Source organism: Cornus florida, unplaced genomic scaffold (genome assembly GCF_030987335.1).
Source record: "Cornus florida cultivar Cherokee Brave unplaced genomic scaffold, ASM3098733v1 CherokeeBrave_3.0.0_Hap2_Chr06, whole genome shotgun sequence".
Taxonomy (NCBI): domain Eukaryota; kingdom Viridiplantae; phylum Streptophyta; class Magnoliopsida; order Cornales; family Cornaceae; genus Cornus; species Cornus florida.
In genome coordinates, this window is record NW_026775576.1 from 96,727,966 (window position 1) to 96,748,486 (window position 20,521).

The 20,521-nt window shown below is 34.4% G+C and overlaps 3 protein-coding genes across 3 annotated transcripts; 2 read left to right on the plus strand and 1 right to left on the minus strand.

The window, feature by feature from the left end:
* The first annotated feature begins 1,856 nt into the window (after positions 1–1,856).
* Positions 1,857–9,435, plus strand: LOC132313136 (soluble inorganic pyrophosphatase 4). The gene is made up of 10 exons (XM_059811809.1): positions 1,857–1,994; positions 2,148–2,189; positions 5,464–5,611; positions 5,710–5,738; positions 6,956–7,021; positions 7,110–7,217; positions 8,310–8,375; positions 8,451–8,571; positions 8,692–8,773; positions 9,127–9,435. The coding sequence occupies exons 3-10, from the start codon at positions 5,473–5,475 to the stop codon at positions 9,167–9,169; spliced, it is 654 nt and encodes a 217-aa protein (XP_059667792.1). The 5' UTR covers positions 1,857–1,994; positions 2,148–2,189; positions 5,464–5,472; the 3' UTR covers positions 9,170–9,435.
* Positions 9,436–10,731: 1,296 nt separating this feature from the next.
* LOC132315049 (small ribosomal subunit protein uS8-like) lies at positions 10,732–13,385 on the minus strand. The gene is made up of 3 exons (XM_059813810.1): positions 12,654–13,385; positions 11,279–11,491; positions 10,732–11,125 (listed from the first exon to the last, which is right to left on the minus strand). Exons 2-3 carry the CDS (start codon positions 11,462–11,464, stop codon positions 11,027–11,029), a joined length of 285 nt encoding a protein of 94 aa, XP_059669793.1. The 5' UTR covers positions 11,465–11,491; positions 12,654–13,385; the 3' UTR covers positions 10,732–11,026.
* Positions 13,386–15,849: 2,464 nt separating this feature from the next.
* LOC132313137 (uncharacterized) lies at positions 15,850–20,181 on the plus strand. The gene is made up of 2 exons (XM_059811810.1): positions 15,850–16,523; positions 19,860–20,181. Exons 1-2 carry the CDS (start codon positions 15,943–15,945, stop codon positions 19,864–19,866), a joined length of 588 nt encoding a protein of 195 aa, XP_059667793.1. The 5' UTR covers positions 15,850–15,942; the 3' UTR covers positions 19,867–20,181.
* The last annotated feature ends 340 nt before the right edge of the window (positions 20,182–20,521 follow it).

Sequence of the window (20,521 nt, forward strand, 5' to 3'; positions counted from 1 at the left end):
CTTAAAATATTGCATGGGAATACTTCAAGTGTTATGCGGTGCAATATTTTAACAACTTTATACTCTCTCACACACACACACACAAACACAGTCGGTTCACCCACTTTAAAGTTTAAACAATTCCTTTCAATGTATTCGATCCCAAGTGAGAGTTGTCTTAATTTTTTTATTATTTTTATTTTTATTTTTGGGCAACAAATAAAATACTATTTTTCTCATCAGATTGAATACCAAGTTGCTTCACCGAATTATATGCATACATACATACATTGATATATATATATGTATGTATGTATGACATTCCAAATCAATCTTCCTAGAAGCAACATCGGCCAGTCAACGCTGTCCAAGTCAATTAGAATAAATAAGTTGAAACAGTCCATACCATGGCCTTTGGAGTTGGCCCTTTGATTTCCTTCAAAGTTAACATTTGGAGACTGGTAGGTTCATAAAAGTTAAACCAGCCTTAGGTATATATGGTGGTGGTGCCACTCATTTACACATCTCAACTTATCACCTGCCAGAAGATAACCCTTGTGTGGATCCACGTTGCTTCAATTCCAAGCTGCCAACTCAGCCCAACTCTTTTGCAACTCACATTATCTCCACCGTAACTCATTTCCCTATATTTCTTGGGTAAATATTAGGTGTCACATGTATTTATTTATCAAATATATATATATATATATAAAAACTTAGCTTCTATCAAATTTTATTTGATTTTATCAAGTGAGACCTGTCATGAATCAGAGTGATAATACTTGGGCTTAATTGTCTGGCCTCGGTTTTTATTTATTTGATGTAGGAGAGAAACTCGAGTATGGATTTTATTTACTAACATCAATGACTAAAAATACTTAGGTTACTCAAATTAGCCTAAGAAACAGGTTTTAAGATATCCTCTTGAAGTCAGAAGATGCTAAATGGAATGTGAGTAAAGATATAAATTCCATCACACGATATTTTAAATGATGCCATATAATGCAACTCATGCTTTCACTCATGTACCTGACGACTGGCCTCATTTTTATTTTACCAAAGAAAATCAAAATCATGTACCATTTCAACACCCCCAAGCAATATGATGAGATAAGTGCGTCTTAAAAAAAATAAAAAATAAAAACTATGATTAAAAAATAGGGGTAATATAAAACTACAAGTTTCAAATGTTATAATTGCATCAAAGGGTATATTCTAGTGGGGTCTTTGAGTAAAAGTTTTGAGTCTACACAAGCTAAATGAGTATGTAAATTATTTATTTATTTATTTTTTGTTTTTGAATTGTCAGTATGTGAATTTCGTGCTAATGAAAATAAATTATAAGATAAAATTTGTGTTATTTGAGTAATTGGATTGCTTCTCAAAGAATCTGTGTTTGAGCTTGTACCCTCCTCCCTCTAACTGTTAAGTCTTAACATTTTTACCATAAAAAAGTAAAATAAAATAAAAAAAATTATAAGTGAAATAATAATAATAATAATAAATAAATAAAAAAGGTATGTAAATACCAATTAAGAAAATAATAATAATAAATGAAAAAAGTATGTGCATAAAACAAATTGAAATAATAATTATAATAATAATCACAATGGCAATATACATCGGAAGGGGTCCCATAGGATCGAAGCATATGAATTTTTCTCCCCCCATTCCTCACGGTTTAGTACGTAACCGAGACTTCTCACCGTCCGTTTCAATAACGCAAGTTGAAGAGAGTACCGCACGACCGTTAGCTATTCCGTCTCCGTCCCAATCGGGTCCACTAGACTCACCAATCCTCCCTACTCTGGCCAATGAATTTTTAACACGTCTCTTACCAAAAACTGGTTTCACGTAATATTCGTTTTTTTTAAAGAATCTAAATTGATTCCAAATGCCAATTCACAGAGAGAAACGTCAAGACTTTTTTCCGCCTTTAAAGGGGAAGCTACTAAAGCAGAGCGGGAACGCGTACACCACCATAGCTCCAGCCCTTACTTGAGCGCCTCTTCCAGGTTTCTCTCTCTAAACTTCTCTTTTCGATACATCTGTTTCTCTCTCTATATTATACATATATCTATACATATATTAATCATTCACTTGCTTTCATTTGTATCTTCTCTCTCGTCTCGAGATCTGAGCTTTTCCTTTCAGTCTTTGTTTTGAAGAAGGTCTTCGTTCGGCTTCGTTCAGAGCTTCGATCGTTTGAGGTACGTTTCAACTTCGTTTGCAAAGTAGTAGATCGATTTTACTGAGCTTTCTAGTTTTCATTTCGAGTTCGATCGTCCGATTTGACGCTGTTTTGTATGTATAGGCATATATATATATATACACGAATGTTTATAGGTATATGAATTTATGTATGTTTGTACTTGTGAATCGTTCGAATTTCATTTTTTCATGTTCGACTGTGAGATCAGTTGAGTTGATGGCGGTTTTTGAGGAAATTACTTCTGATGTAATGTAACTAATTGAAATTTGTGTCTCCTTACGAATGCTTTGGAAGTGTTGATTAAATAGTTGGAGACAATTCAAATTCGTCAGAGTACTACAGTTGTTCATATTTAGATTATAAATTTGTGCATACCCATTGAAGAACCAAGTGTATTGCGACACAGGAAAGAAGATTGAAGTCGATGCGTTTCAATTTTAACCTATACAGTGGTATTTTGGCCAACCTTTACCCTGTCCATTTACTATGAGCGCTTTTCACATCTTCACTGGAGAAATGTTTTGAGAAATTAGGTTGTTCCATGAAATGTTTGACATCGATTTTACTTCTTCATCTCTCTGTGTGTGTTATATGTATCATGTATGTGTGTGTGTGTATATAAATATACACTCAAGAGTCTTGAGGACAAGTTGGACAGTTACCATCTAGATTATCCATAGATCTAAATGGAACATGCTAGAAAGTGTTTGTTGTCTCTTCCCCCTTTACATATCAAATTAAATGGACTGCATGTTAGGGATTACATTATGTAATGTCATGTTAAGCTCCACAATAATGTGATCCAGCTTTTTTATGCTTTTACACTGTTTGGGATAATTGTTGTTGCTTCATTCTTGTTGTGCTATTACACATTGTTTAAGTGCCCTGAAATATTGATCAACAAAACAAAGTTTGAATACTCAAAATCTTGAGGAATTTCCATGAATCAAAGTTTAGATGTGGGGAACTCCTTATTTTTATTTAGGGTTAAAATCAAAATATCCCCTTCGATGAAAAATTTGAGTCATTTAAACCCCTTGTACAATGTTTTTGTCAAATAAATACATGAACTTGTGAAGGATGTATCAAATGACCCCCTTCCCGTTAATTTGATGTTAAAAAGTTGCAAAAAAAAAAGTGTTTAAAGAAGAACATTTGCCACATCTTTTGCATTTAATTACCAAAATGCCATTTTGAGAACGAAAACTACATTTGCCAATTGCATACATATAAAATCAGTCAAAAGTCAAAACCTATATTCCACCATAACGCCAAAGGCCATGTTTTTATTTCATTTAATGGTGTGAATCTGTGATTGGTGCAAGAGGGATTGCATTATGGATTGCATGTTAGGGATTACATTATGTAATCTCTTACTAAGCTCCACATTAATGTGATCCAACTTTATTATGCTTTTACACTGTTTGGATACTCGATGCTGGTTATCCTTGTTATGCTTATTACACATTGTTTAAATGCCCTGAAGTCTTGATCAACATAACAAAGTTTGAAAACTCAAAATCTTAGGAATTTGTAATAGTTCTTATTATGCATGAATCAAAAGTTTAGATGCAGGGAACTCATTATTTTTATTTAGAGATAAAATCAAAATACCCTTATCTTCATTAAATTTGTGTCATATAACCCTCTGTACAATATTTTTTTCAAATATGTACCTGAACCTGTGAAAGATGTATCATATGACACCCTTCCCGTTAATTTGATGTTAAAAAGTAACAAAAGAGTGTCTAAAGAAGAACATTTGCCACATCTTTTGCATTTAAAAACCAAAATGCCCTTTTGAGAGCAAAACTACATTTCCAACTGCATACACATAAAATCAGTGAAAAGTCGAAACCCATTTTCCACCGTAACGCCCAAACCCATGCTTTTAGTTAATTGCTCTGGTAAAGGTCAATTTCATCTCTCTCTCTCTCTTCCCCCTCTTGCACCAATCACACCATTAAAACGGAGGCCTTGCTGCACTTGCTTCCCATCCGGTTTTTCACAGCCATAGAGACTCCAAAACTCTCTCTCTCTCTCTTTTATATACTGGGACTATTTTTCCTTTTGAAGAGAGAGGTTTACTCATCAAAATAAAATTATTAGCTCTTAGTCATTTCTTGCCCAGTTTCTAGTTTTTTCCTATTAAGTTTTATCTTCTCCAACTATGCCTTCTTATTTTTCCCAATTGCAAGGCGTGGCTCTGAATCTGGCTGGGACAGCAAACTTTTAGAACAAAAAATTGTCCCATATTAATCCATTATGTGTTTCTGACAGCGGAAGCGCCATCCCTTCGAGTGAAAGGTTAGTGAGTCAGAGAGATTTGCTTTAATATGAAGTTGAGAGTGAGGGTAGTTTAAACCACGCTGATTCATATGTTGGGTTATTTTTTGTTGCTTATTTTATTTAAATTGAATAGAGCATAATGGTCATTTTATATTACTATTAGTGGTTCTTTCAGAATTGTACTACTTTTGATCATTTTTTTTTATAGTTTAGGGGCTTATATGACCTTTGAGGAGGGTTATATTAAAAACATGTATATAGTTCAAATGGTTTTATGATTTCAATTTTTAACCCTTTTATTTGTTCCATCCCAAATCAAACTTTCATTTACACACACACACACACACACATATAATTATGTTTAGTTTCTGACTCTATGCATTTGTATTGCCAAAGTGGGAAAAGGACAAGTCATATTTCAGGTTCTTGCAGTTGTAAATCTTTTGAGTTGAGAAATAATTTTTTCCATGCAATTTGAAGCTGTATGATGGAGCATTGTGCTCGTGTTAGGCATTAGCACAGGTATTTTATTAGATTACTGTAAAAAGGGAGCGGTGGAAGGGAACAAAGAGGAAAAGATAGAATTGGGAGAGAGTGTCTCATCCCATTAAACTGTTTTTTGTACACTCATACCCCTTATGGGGACTGTCAAATCTCTTGGTGCTAGAGCAGCATGTTGGATGGGACATGTAAAATGTTAACTAGCAGTTTCTGATCTTATTTGTTTATTTAGTTGTACTTTGCATGCTATCTTGAAGTCTGTCACTGTTGAAAGTTCGATTGAAATTTTTAGTTCTCACATGGTCTCGTTGTCTAATTTTCTGTGAAATATATGCTCTGCAGAAATCTCATTCAAAATTGGAACTTGGATGTGTTATAGTACTTCATCCAATAATATTTCTCAATAATTTCATGAAAATGTATCACTGGTTCTAATTTTGAAAAAGGGTCTTATTTTGTATTTATTGTCATTGCATTTGCAGCTTGCAATCATGACTCCACCTATTGAGACTACAGAAAAGAAGGTTTCCGACTCTCATCACTCTTCACATCCACCTCTTAATGAAAGAATTATTTCATCAATGACCAGGAGATCAGTTGCAGCACATCCTTGGCATGATCTTGAGATAGGTACGTAATTTTGTCATAAACCATGGATAGTGAATTCCGGCATATACCTCTCTGCCTTCCAATTGATTGATGTGTAACTTTCTTATAATTGAACGCAGGACCTGGAGCCCCGACAGTGTTCAACTGTGTAAGTATACAAACTTTGTAACATCAAAGTGCTAATGGACTAGTTTAGTTTGCATGAAGATCTGTTTGTGCTGGCATATTTAACTAATTGTAAAACAATGGCTGAAGTTGAAAAATGCTGTCATTAGTGATTGTTGAAACAATGCCTTAACCAAATTCAATATATGAATCTTATAATAAATATATGGTCAATAAATTTTTGAGTTGCCTAAGGTCATGTCAAAGTAAGCTGGACTTGCATCTGATGATCTACACTGTACTTTTGATTTGCACATCTTATTATGGAAATTTGATGATTGTGGTACTATATAATTACTATCCCATGGTCGCTTGTATTAGTTTTGGATGGTAATATATTTTTTATTGATATTTGATTCTTAAGAAAATACTTGGACATACTTCTAAAGTATCTTACCAATCTTGTGTAATGTAGTACATGAGGTCCTGCAGTACATAGTGGGAGCATGTAGAATGCAGTTTAGCAATTGAATACCTTTAACCATCTGATCTATAGCATTTCCTTGAATGGTTGTATTTGTCTTGGTCTGTTTTTGGCTTGAGATAATTTTGTACCATGTCCGTGCAAATATAACATTGGCAGTGATCTGATCATGTACTCAGTGAGATGCTTGCTTTTTTTTTTTCTCCCCCAGATGCTGGCTTGGGTTAATGGTCGATAGGTTACTTTGGACAATTAGAAGAACTGCATTTTTTATCATAACTACAACCATCAGTTTTCATGTGTTTTTATAATATTTTCTATTAATTTTATTCTCTAGTCACTAGTCAGTAACCTTTTCAATGTCACGTTTGCTGAAAGGCTCCATGGAACTGCTTGAATCTATTGATTTGCAGAGAACACAGAATTTTTGCTTTCTGCACAACCTGACATGATATATTCCTAGGCAATGTATGCTTTGATACACCAAACCGTTCTTTCTATCGCATCTTATAAGCACATAATCTGAACAAATAGTTGGTGATCTGTTAGCACAAATTCATCAATTTTCAATATGAATTTCAATCTCATTGATTAAATATAAATTTGCATTTTAATTTTATTCCAGATGCCCCCTTTTGGAATGCAACTGTTCTAATTTTGAGCTGTCGAAGTTGAATAAATATTTTCCAAGAAGAATGTCACAAATATTACACCTATGAATAAATAGTGAAATATCTAGCATTTTCACTGGACAAAAACCTTGTTTATTTTTGCAGGTGGTTGAAATTGCTAAGGGCAGTAAAGTGAAGTATGAACTTGACAAAAAAACTGGACTGATCAAGGTAATCAAGCATGCTGATTCCCGAGTCAATTACCTTGAAATTGTATGTTGATTCATCACAGGTTGCTAAAATCTATGTGAGTGTGCAGGTTGATCGTGTACTTTACTCATCAGTTGTGTACCCTCATAACTATGGATTCATCCCTCGTACTCTTTGTGAGGACAGTGACCCCCTGGATGTCTTGATTATCATGCAGGTATGCTGTTTGATGTACATTTCTCACACTTGCACATTTTTTGCAGATTATGCATACATATGTATAGGCATTGTTGGTTATGATCTAATGGGCGCATTCAAAGACTTACTACAAATAAATTTTGCAAGGAATGTTTCACACATATATAGCTTGTAATGTGCAACTAGTTTTCAACACAAGGTCTCAAAACTCTCAATCTTTGGGACTTTTAGAAAACACCTAGGTACCGAGAAAGAGGTATTTGGGTCTGTTTCTTGTTAAATGTATTCTGAGCTTCTCTTTGGTGTGTTTTAAGTGATGTATGAACCCAAAGTCCTAAAATCCCATCTCATTTAGTAGTGGCCATGATGGGCTGTTTTAAAACTCAAAACACAATATGAAATTAATTGAAACTTTGAATAATTAAAGCAGTAAAACAAAAGTGGAAATCCCCTGTAAAAATAACACATCATATTTAATTCTTACTGCTCTCTAATTAATTGGATGTTCAACAACAGAGTTGTGAATGAATTAAGATATCTTGTTATCTTTCAAGGATTTCATTGTATCAAGTTGTACCAAATTATCTACTTACGGTATAAAAAATAAAAATAATAAAAATGTTATGCCAAATTATCGAATTTCATGCATTCCAAATGAGTTGTGTGATTTTGGCAAAACCTGCAGTTTGTATTTGAACTTTGAACCAACATTCAGCGCAGAGGATGACCACCCTATGTTTTGCCTTGTGTTCCAACAATCAAGCATTGGAAATTATTGTCAACACAGTGATCTGGCCCACCTATTAGACGAGCGGTATGCTGGCTACTTAGTTTTCTTAATCTTCCAAGGACAGTGTTGGAGGCTTAGGACCTTTAACAGAGTAAATCGGAGGTTCTGTTCCACTTTTGTGACTGCAATATACTGTTTAGGCCATCTTGCTTGACAATATTATAAGCCATTGGCACATGAGGACTGGATCGGCCAATAGTTATTCATACATCTTTACCTTTTCTGAGTGTTAATTGTTTTTGAATGTTTTAGTTCTAAGACAATGTCATAAGAGGAGAGTCTCAGCTACTGATACTTGCAAGCCTTTACAAACATATACAGGAACCGGTTCTTCCAGGATGCTTTCTTAGGGCTAAAGCAATCGGCCTCATGCCCATGATTGATCAGGTATATATGCCCCAACAAAAATTATGTTTTTTTATCCTTATCTGTCAACTAGTAATAACCGCGGGGGCAACATAGGGTGAAAAAGATGACAAGATAATTGCTGTCTGTGCTGATGATCCCGAGTATCGACACTACAATGATATTAAGGAACTCCCTCCACATCGCTTGGCTGAGATCCACCGCTTCTTTGAAGACTGTATCCTTCTAAAAGTTATTTACTCTGCATGAAATATATACATTTTTACAGTTTTTACTTCTTTTTTCATGACTGCAGAATTGAAGAATAAGTAAATTATTTTTCTTAACAAATAATCAGACAAGAAAAATGAGAACAAGGAAGTTGTAGTGAATGATTTTTTGCCATCCACAGAGGCCTATGAAGTAATCCAGCATTCCATGTAAGTGATAATTCTTTCCCTCATTTTTGCTCACATCACAGCATCATAAAAATCATGTGAATTGCTGAATTACTAGTAAGCAGCGATGGTTGACCCATCGTTTTAGGACTGGTTTACAGGTCCAATCCTGACTTTAATTTTCTCAACTGTTCTTTCTTTTGGACCACATTTTGTGAAGAATCAGTCTCGAGTCATGTATTTAGTCATCTGCCCACGGACAACACACAATCAACACGATTACTGATCAACTTTTAAGGAGTTTTCTTGAACTTGTAATTTTGCTTATCAGTAATCGTGCTTGCATGGATTGTGTGGTCTTAAATCTCACTGTGTATTTTACTTCTACTGTGAAGGAATCTCTACGCAGACTACATTGTGGAGAGCTTGAGGCGGTAGTTTGTGTGCCAATCGCGCCACACAATTTGGATGGACTTTTGCGATCAGTTGAATATTGTGGAGTTGCTGTATTACAAGTCTTTTTCATTTATCTTACTGCATTTGCACACATTGGGTCTTCTACTGATGCGTGCTTGTAGTACATTTTCCGTCGAATTGTTTCTTATATGGTTGATGATGGCGAAAAGAACTCTGCATGTAAGGAGCTTATAGCACTCATGCTTATATTACATGTTCTAATGAATTGTTATATTTTTCCTCCCTTACTTTGCTTCTTTTTTATTAACTTGCTTTGTGAGTTTACAAATTGGATTTAGTAAGATTAGTACTTTCTCAGTGGCTATTTTCTTCTCAAAATCAATTGCTTTTAAGTAGGTTTGGCTCATATCTTTCTCCAAACTGGACTCACTGCTTTTACTGATATCAAAAGTTTGGGACGGAACTTAGATTTACACTACGTATTTACATCCTTCGGCAGTTTGCATATTCAATTTGGTTGTTCTGTTTACAAATTTATGAGAAAACAGAAGCGCAATATAAAGAAAATCATTTGGAGTTATAATGGAAAAGAAGGGGATAAAAGATGATAATTATAAGAATTTTTGTTTTCAACTAATTATTATACTTCATCCTCCATGGAGATAGAAAGCCTCTCTACTCTCTTGTGGTGTAAACTTGAACACTTGGCTTAGAGGAGAATTTGAACACTCAACTTAGAGGAGATATCTATTTGAAAAAACTCCGCATTACTTGTATGTCGTGGAGTTTACTCTTAACTGTGTATTAAACACAATGGGGAACGTTTCTTTGTTTTTTCATTTCTACAATTATTAAATTTTCCCCCACGAAAAACCAACAAATCTGGGATGCAAGTACCTAGTTGGTTTTAGGTTTTAGCCTTTTTAGGATTGTCGGCTTTACAGGAGGCTAGCTGTCAAGCATACTTGGAAAGAATAATATGAACAAAAGGACCATTAAGTGCATCAACCATTAGAAAATGCACTCGCAACAGTCCCGTTGGTCACTAATTGAACAAGTCTGGGTCACTCCACTTTCTAATGCGTGATTTCCATCCGTTAAAGTTAATTCATGTTAAGTCACATTAAGCAATTGGAAGTCATTTTCAATTCACAGTGGGTGATGGAAAGTGGACAATTTCAAAATCTAAGCACCTCAGATCCTTCAACAATAATAACAGCCGGACCAGCCCGATCACTTGACATTATCTTGAGCTGACATTAGTAGTCTGTATGGCACTAAGGTTCTAGAGTTGTGTAGCATTATCTATACTTGTGGTATATACTTGTATAGAACACTCTAAATTATAGACTTCACTTTAATGTAACCCAATTTGGCAACGCCCCGAGTATAAATAGGGTGGGAGGTCTTTAAAGCATTCTCCAAGAGAAATGTAAGCTACGCTCACTCAAACTCTGTCACTTGTCAACTTCTCTTACTCAATTTGAGCTTAAATTATCTAAAAAAGAAAAAGTTAATTCTTAAAAACAAGTGGCATCATCTTAGGTCAATCATGTGCATTAAATTAAATCTTTTATCCAAAAAGGGTCTTGAATTAAGAAAAAAATTAATTCCAGCCATTAAACAATTAACTGTATGCAAAAAGGGTCTTCAATTAAGAAAGAAATTAATTCCTAACAAAACTGAAATTGTCCTACAGAAACATAGAGATGTCGTTCAGGTACACAATTAACTGTATGCAAAAAGGGTCTTCAATTAAGAAAGAAATTAATTCCTAACAAAACTGAAATTGTCCTACAGAAACATAGAGATGTCGTTCAGGTACTTGATTCTGCATAATAATATGCAATAATTACGGATCGATCATGTAAAAGCTTACTAATAAAAGAAGCCAAGAACTTTGCCACCCACGTTCTTCCTCCTAGCCTCTTCATGGTCCATGATGCCGGCAGAGGTTGTCAGCACAATGTATCCAAACTGCATATTTCAACCATTTGTTACTCACAAAGCCATGCTCAAGAGTAACCCTTGACAAACTTTTCACAAACATAATTTACTCCATAAACAATTCCATTCTACCAGGGGTGGGTTTTCTTTAAGAATAAAGATTCTAAAGCCTTGCATGCTAACCTGTCTTGAGGGAAGCAGCCTAGTGGTCCAGGGTTCAATCTCCTTGACACCAGCATCAAAGCGTGGGCTAATGACCCCACACTTGTTCAACCTTCCATTCAGTTCAACCATAACCTGTCGCTTTCCCCGCTTCTCCACATTGTACATGCTCTTTAGAGCATCATTCAAGACACTGACCCTCACCATCCTGGCAAATGCAGATTGCTGCAAGGACTACAGCAGCCGCCAAACAAAGAAAAAATAGTAAGCAAAGCAAAACAAATACTAAAAGTCACTTGATGGGCCATCCATTATACGAGAAAAACTTCATTGCGACTGCGACCGTTGCACTGTGCAACGGGCGCATCCGAACCGTCCGTGTAATACACGCGCCAACGGTTGGATGTGCCCGTTGCACGGCGCAATGAAGTTTTTCTCCCATTCATTATACAAGCATATATGCAGGAATTTCAGATAAGAATAAATTTGATTAGATAAACCCAATAATAACATAACTAGGTGATTCGGTAAATTATAGACAATTAATTAATAGCATGACTTCATCCGTGTTACATGGACTCTCATATCTCCCTCCACGTACCTATGTCAACATAACATGGATATGTGTATGAGAAATGTGTCCACCATACCGTACGGTAGAACATGGATATGTGTAGGAGAAATGCGTCCACAATACGGTACAACATGGATATGTGTATGAGAAACGTGTCCACCATACGGTACAACATAGCAATAACTTTTCTTCAGATGAAAAGAAAAATGTATCTAAAAAACGATAATTTTGAAGTATGATATCATATTGATCAATCATCATTTATAATTTGAAACTCAAACCCAAATCGAACTTAAAACCCCAATTTCTTTACCACAAAACAATTGAATCCAATAGAATGAAGAGCTTTATTTAGCAACATAAATCAAATGTGCAATGCATTCACTATGTCAAGTGTATTATCTTTTACAACAACATTTCATCTACTTTCATTTTTTTCATAATTATTGTTCTCTTGAAACCATAATGATTGGAAAATGGCATAAGAAATTTTATGTTGATGTATTAAAAGAGTATCTTCAAAATGTATTGTTCCAGTATCAGTATTTGAACTTCCAAGTATTGTCCCCAATCAAAAGAACAAATATAAGTTTTTTTTTTTTTTTTTCATAATGGTATTGACAATCACAACAGGTGATCCAGACAAGTACGATTCCAATGCATGGCTATATAGTATATATACATCAGCTTGAATATATTCAATTCAGAAAAATAAATACACTTCACAGAGAGTGCGCGCGCGAGCACACACACGTGTGTGTGTGCGCACATTTGCAAAACTCTCTCTCTCTCTCTGCGCCTTAAGGATGACTGAGATCGTACCTCAAAGTTCCTCGATTACGGTCGCTCCTGTGCGGAAGAACAACAAAACGATTCAGAGATCACTGAATAGGGTTTGGGGGCCTTTTGGTTTCGAGTATTGACCAAAAATCTCAAAATGACGAAATTACCCAAATACATTTCTTTTTTCAGAAATTATTATTATTTTTTATTTTGTTGTGTCTACCCAATTGCATCAGTTTAATCTTTGGTTTATCAAACTAAAAACAAAATTTCAGTACTCATAAGTTATCAACATTTATGACCTATCAGACTAATTGCATTCGTTATATGACCGGGACGGAATAAATGAAAAAGAAAGAAAAAAAAAGATAAATAAATAAATAATTAAAAGTAGGGATGCCATGTTTTTATAGTCTAAAATCGAGGATAAAATATGAGAGAGAGAAAAAAAAAAAAAAAAAAAAACTATCCTATGAATATATAATATTAATTTTCTTCAATTATTTACAATATCGGCTATTGAAATTCTCTCACACAGTCAAAATACTAATAATAATGAGTGTATATTGGTAAAAAAAAAAAAAAAAAAAAAATTATAAAACACTCCTCTTATTCCATTCAACGAAAAAATATATAAAAAAGGGATAATTCCATAAAAATGAAATTTTGTAGGTAAAGACCAAAAAGATGAAGTCAAACTTTCATATTTCAAATAAAAGGAGTTTTATGAAAGACTGTGGTGGACATAGAAATGTATTGCGAAAAGACCCAACTACCCTCTCTCTTTTCATCTCTCTTTGTGATTGCTTGCCCTTTCAGTCAAAGCTTTCTTTGCCTGTCTTTATAAATCTCTTCATACTTGAAAATTTATGATAAACTGAGTTAAAAGCAATGATGATGGCGACGATGGAGTGTTCTTATCGGCGACAAGCAAGGATTATAAGCAAGGATTAAGCAAGATAGGGGTTGTACTATTTGTCCAGCTTGGAGATGATCATATACCATAAAAAAAGCTTTTCTGTAAATGTTTGCTTTTATTAGTAAATTACAAACATAAAAAGTGTTGTTACTTTCTTCTATCTATTAATTTTCCAACCTCTCACCTTCTTTTCATTTTCAACACCAGTGGTGTGTGTTTCTTGGAGATCTGATGACCAAATCAAATTATGACAAATGAATCACAAAATTCAATTTAAAATCAACAAAATCAAATCCATATACAACTAAATATTTGGCAGTCCATAAATATAGTTCGTACAATAACTGGATATGTATAAATAAAAAGGTGAAACAACTAATCGAGAGAGATAGTACTGTATATTCATTTTCTCTAATCGAGAAAGATGGGAGTATTATACACACTACCCACCGACCCAACTATTGCAAACATATCAAAAACACATGGCACGTCTCTCTCTCCATCACCGTTCCTGACAACATCTCATGCGACCACACCCATGCTGTTGGACCCAACCATGCTGCATCGCCGTTGTCCAGACCAAGCTCAGACTCGCGTCTCACTGGTAAGTTCAATCCTTGCTTGTCGCTGGTAAGAACACTCCATCGTCGTTATCATCATTGCTCTTGACTCAGTTCATCATAAAACTTTCAAGTATGAAGAGATTTATAAAGACAGGCAAATGAAGCTTTGACTAAAAGAGCAGATAATCACAAAGAAATACGAAGAGATAGAAAGGGTAGTTGGGTCATTTCGCAATAAGTTTCTATGCCCACCTCAGTATTTCATAAAACTCCATTTATTTGGAAAATAGAAGTTTGACTCTATCTTTTTGGCCTTTGACCTACAAAACTCTATTTTTATGAAATTATCCCTATAAAAAATGTGTCTTGATTATCTATTTATTTATTTTTTTTAATTGACAAAAACACGTACAGTTACTTATTTTTACGAGAACTTAAACCATTATCATGTGATCGACTATCATTCATGTTTGTCATTCATAACCAAGATTTTACAAGACGGAAACGTGTGTTTGGAGGGAAAAGAAAATGTCAAAATACCTCTCATGCAGTGCAATGGTGAAAATGATATTTTACTTTTAATTTTATTTTTTACTTTTCTTACCCTTTAAAGAAAGTAATAATATAATTATCGTTTAAAAAAATACATTCACAATCACAATTATTAAAAAAAAAAAAAAAAAAAAAAAATTTCTTATCTTCAGCTATAAGATATTAAAAAAAGTAAAATATTATAATAGATTACAAGTTAAGAAAAGTAGTCACCTCTGAAGTTATCGAATTACATGCCACGCCACGGTCTTTGACTAATTAGAATCTCTTTTTCTTTTTAAAGTAAAGATAAAAGGTTCTCATCTTTTAGAAAACATTGAAAAATTTCTTTGCCAGAAAAAGAAAAAGAAAAAGAAACCAAATTACATGCTAATAAATTTTATAATGCCAATTGAAAACTATTCTTATACTAAAACATTTGTAATATAAAAAGTTAGATGGTGGCTTAATATGATAAATAAACAAGATTTCAGATTGGCGAGGCACTCTTTTAGGTATTAAAATAAAATTAATTATTAAATTTGATATCTCCTAGAAAAAGCCACATGAAAATACAATTTAAATATATATACACGTGTGTGCGCGCGCGCCAATGATAGAGTCAAAATAGCGACAATTCCACTTCAAATAGCATTTTCACGGGTGACTTGGATAGGATATACACCAACTCCTCCAAATATAAATATTGTATTTAAGAGCACTCAATTACGATAAATTAATATTGTAATTAATTTTCTATCTTTTTATCCTAATTTTATACAATTACAAAGACATATTATAATAATTATATATTCAAAATTTTATATCAAAATACATTTACAGTAAATAACGTTAATCAATTAAATTTTTATATACTTTTTTATTTGACATCATTTTGACCAAATAAAATTATAAGTGATTTTCTTACTAATTACTTAAATATCACTCTAATATTGACTAATTTGTGGATTATTTTGTTTGTTCAAAATGTACTTAATTTAAAGAAGAGATTGTAACAACAATTATGAAGTGAATCTCACACACTACCATTACACATTTATCACTAATCAATAAAGTTTTTTAAAAAATTAATAAATTCATTATTATTCCTTTGTGCCAGTGTTTCAAGGGACACGTGTCTCCATTTGACGTGCATAACTGTAATTTCATTCAACCACCAGTCACTCTAGACGTCAAGCTTTAATATCTGGTGCAAGCATAAACCCTTCCGCATTTTCTCTTTATCATCAACCCTTTCCGTTTCTAAAACCCTCTCTCTCTCAACCAAAAACCTTCCAATTCAATCCACATAACCATGAGTTCATTCAACAGCACACCCAACTTCGACAACCTCCTCCTCCAAACCCTAATGGGCAGGCTCCAAATCCGCCCACCAAACCTTCACTCACCACCAATCCTCACCCAAACCCTAGAAGACCTCCTCTTCGACATCAACAACCTCTCCGACGGCGACGAAGACGACGACAGCAAGCCCCAACTCGCAAAGGAAGAAAGGAAGCTCGAAAAGGAGATTATTCGAACAATCCTCAGTGGAAAAACCGAAACCCTCAAACCCAATTCAGGTCAGGCCGTTACAATTGGTGAGCATCATATATGTGTTGGATTTCACGAGGAGACCGATTCGGATTATCGTGTTTGGGAGTGGCATGGACATATAATGCTGTTTGATGAAGAAAATGGGTATACACCTGAGTATATATATGGTAATTACTTTGAGAGAGTTCCTGTGAAGCCTGTTGTTGCAAGGGATGATGAAAAGAAGGGCGATGAGAAGGAGGAGAAAGTGGGAAATCTGGGATTGAGGGAATTGATCGAATCGGGCGACTCCAGCAGCAGTCGAATTCTTCATCGGAATGTCAGTGCTGGGTCTCCAAGGTTTATATGAAACCCTCTCATTTTCACATAAGCTTGCATGCATTTGATATATTCCTAGTAAAACTTTTGAGTGTATGAGGTCTTTTTGAGATTATGTGGTGGTTTTGGTATACCTGTGATTCACACTGTGCCGTTATTGTTTATGGATGTTTATGTGGTGTTTTTGGTGGCTTGATAATTTTGAAGTCTGAAGCAGCCTGATGTTGTGGTACTCATTGTAATTATGTTATTTACATGTTTGAATAGGATATCTATCAATCTTGTTTATGTTTGTTTGGCACTTTTTGTTTGTTATAGAATTTTATGATTGAATTGCTGCTCAATATATACATTGTTTAGTTATGCTTACTCAGAGGTTCCTTTGAGAAGCAAGATATACAACAGACAAGCTTGTTTGACTGTACTGAGATAAAAAGGATTTCTGTTTCCTGCCATGAGAAATTGATATTATAATGAAAATATGATAATAATGTGTGACTGATTGTTAGCACTTAGCAATTGTTTTATTGGCAACTTATCATAGTGGTAGTAGCGTTTCAGAAACAAGCTGGGAATGATGGCGCAGCAATGGTGTTACCAATACCAAGTTTGTGATGGTTGATAATATGTTTATGGTTGGGCAACAGCAATATCTGTAGTAGTGGAAGCAACATCACTTTTGTAGCACGTATCGGGGTGATGGGTTGATTGATGTGATGATGATGATATTGGCAGTAATAAACTGTTCCTAATTTTGTGCGAGTACTTTTGAGATGCTATGTAGATGGTCACTTGGTGATTATGATATGTATAATGCATATTGGAGGGAATTTTTGTGAAAACACGAGTGATGCATACTGAATTAATTACTGGAATAGAGAAATATCCGTATTTAAATTTGATCTAATACTGATTATTGAAGCAACTGTTTTACAATATAATGGCAGCTTGACACTACTGCAAATTGTGATTTTATACCTGCTAGAAGTATAATAATTTTCAAATATATATTCTTTATTCCAATCTGATTAGTAAAGATTTTATTTCTGGGAACCATTTTATATTTTAAAAAATTGCATATTCAACAAGGAGTTGACAGTATGAAAGTTGGATTATCCTGCAGAGGCTTACTTGATTGCTTTCTTTCGTATTTACTTCTTGAGATTTTTTGTTTTCTGGCTACATTTAGAAATTGAAATTTAACACTGGCTGTACATGCCAATTGCCACATCACATGTATCAACTATCAAGGATAGAACATACATAATAGAATGCAAGAATTTTATAGTTGACTAGGTTTTTGTGATGCTAAAAGATAAAAAGCATTTTTGGTTCTATAGGGCTTATGGATTGAAAGTGAAACTGAAATGCTGATAGATACTTTCTGAAAATTTTATTAATGGTTCAGGGAACAGATAATTTACCAAATAATAGCTCAGATTAGTAATGAAGTTATGTTTAAAGGACCTCAAGGTATTGTCACGTTGTTTTAAATGTGTTTGTATGATACTACAATAAAAACAGGATTTGCTTTTCTACACAAGATCCCTCTTCCAATTACCAGGAGATAAAATTCAAATGATTATTGACTGCTCCTATCAAAACTATGATCATTGGAATCTTTTACTTGTGTGTTTGTCCTGCCTATGCATAACATATATGAAAGTGAGAATATTGAAGGGGCAATTGGCTTTTGTGGTACCTGGAATTATCATGGAAGCAAGTCAAAGAACTTCTCTAATTGAATTATCTATGTGTTAGCCGTATGATTCACATGTTGCATATCTAGTTCTGGAACCTAATTTTGAAATTAGTTTTGCAGACTGAGCTTGAGTCCTGTGGGGAATCTTTTTGGAAAGATTGAAAATGCATAAAAATGGTTTTATATACAAAGCATTTGAAAAACTTTCAAATCTATAAGTAACCAAATGGTATAAATAACTTGAACATGGGGAAGAAAAAGAAACTCTTTTGGTCTTACTGTTTTATCTTTATATCAAGCATGCTGCCTAGGACTATGAAGACTGTTATAAAGTAGTTTTAGTATCAAATCCAAGAGCTATTATTTGACTGGATATAGTCAAGATAACATGTGTACTTGAAGATTTGATTGATCGTTCCTTCGAAATTTAATTGTCAAATCATATTATCGGCTTAGCACCCTGTAAGAGGTCTCATCTGCTACCCTCTGAGAAACAGTCTTAGATGATGAATGAAGAATGTTCTAGTGTCTTGCTGTCCCAATTATGTCAACATGAGTGCAGGAATTGTGTTGGACATGCCAATGAGATGTTGAGACCCAGGTGTTACATGTTAAGAAGAGTGTTTTCTATAACTACTATGGTTTTAACTCAACCCAATAAACCACTAGTCCAACATATAATTGAAGGTGAAAATGTTACTGTAGATTAGGACCTAATTGTGCTGTGATGAATGGAGACGTGGCACAATCAAGAGGGACTATATGACAATCAGACGGATCAACATTCAGAGAAATGTTAATTATTTGTTTGATAAAGCCAGAGATTTCACCAACCACGTAACAAGCACCAATGATATTAAATATTAAACGCCTGAAGGTAGCGTTGATACTGTTAGATTGTCATCCGGACATCTGGATCCGGTGGCCAGTAAATAAAAAATATGTTATTTTAGAAGTCCTGCCGAATACTAAACAACAATTATTTGTATTTTTGAAATTTGTCTATACTCAAGTTTCCATATGTTGAGAGCATCAGGGAATGAATTGTATTCCATTTGCTTGGATCTTATTGAAAATGCATTGTATGTTCTTATGGTTGGCAATTTTTTTCATCTGTGGATTTAGTATTGAAAAATGTCCAACTGTGATCCATGCGGGTGTTATATCTTCATGGTTCTTTTCTCTTTCTTGTTATTCTTCTTGCTTTTCCTTTTATACTTGCAAGAACTTCATAACCTTCCTCTCACATAAGCTGTTGGCATTGGACCCATAGAGAAAGCACACATTGGTTCATTTAGCTAGCAATGTTGTATATGGTGATCCATTTGTAGACTGTAAACTAATTTCACCTTTTTCCACTAAATTTCTTACATTTTTATGTATTATTTGGACACGACGATCCCACAGGCTACAACACGAGTTATTAATGCAGTGGACACGGTCTTTCATTTTCTGAAAGATGTTACAATACTAGTTCTATTACCTATCACAACATAATCACACCATTATCATTTCTCACTCTGAGCTAGGGCAGCATGTTTTTCTGTATTTGTGTGTGTGGGTGTGTGATATCATGAATTTTCTACACCGTGCAATGATGCCTTAATCCTGCATCTTTGTATTGATCCATGTTTTTTCCATTAAAATTGTGCCAGGGTTTAGTTGAGGTTTGGCAGATTCAGTGAAGGAGCTCTGGGTTTTGGAGAGGGAGACTGCATCTCTCTGTGGAGATTGAAATTCTAACTTCTACTGAGCGTCTTTCAGCGGTTTTCAAGGGGCAGATGGCATCACTTTCTTGTTTTTATGCTTGAATTCAATATAAAATGAACAGTCCAGAATTGGACGAAAAGACGTTTGTAAGATTGAACCTTTTCTCAGCAGTTTCTTTAATGGAGCAGCAGAACGAATAGCTGTCTCATTTTGTTCATCATCCCATCAAAATCTTTGCAGATTAGTTTATTGGTTTTCTTCCTCTTACATGTTATTTTCTGTGCTTGGATGGAAATTTTACATGCATTCTATATAAATGGGCCCGATCCTATATCTTCTGCTGCTGATACCACTTTTGAGAGTTACTTTTAGCTACATGTTTTGTTTGTTGACCTTTTGCCCCTCCTTTTTTTTCCCATTATATGTACCAGAGATATTGAAATGGTTTAGTGCTTTTAAGGGATTTCATAGTTACTCGCGCAGTGCCTAAAATTGGCTTGAAGGTTGCTAGCCCAATTACGAAACTATTCTACACACTGCTATGTCGCATGAATGCTTTAAGTTCTTTCCATTTGTAGAAGTGATGATTGTTCATTTGTTTGCCATC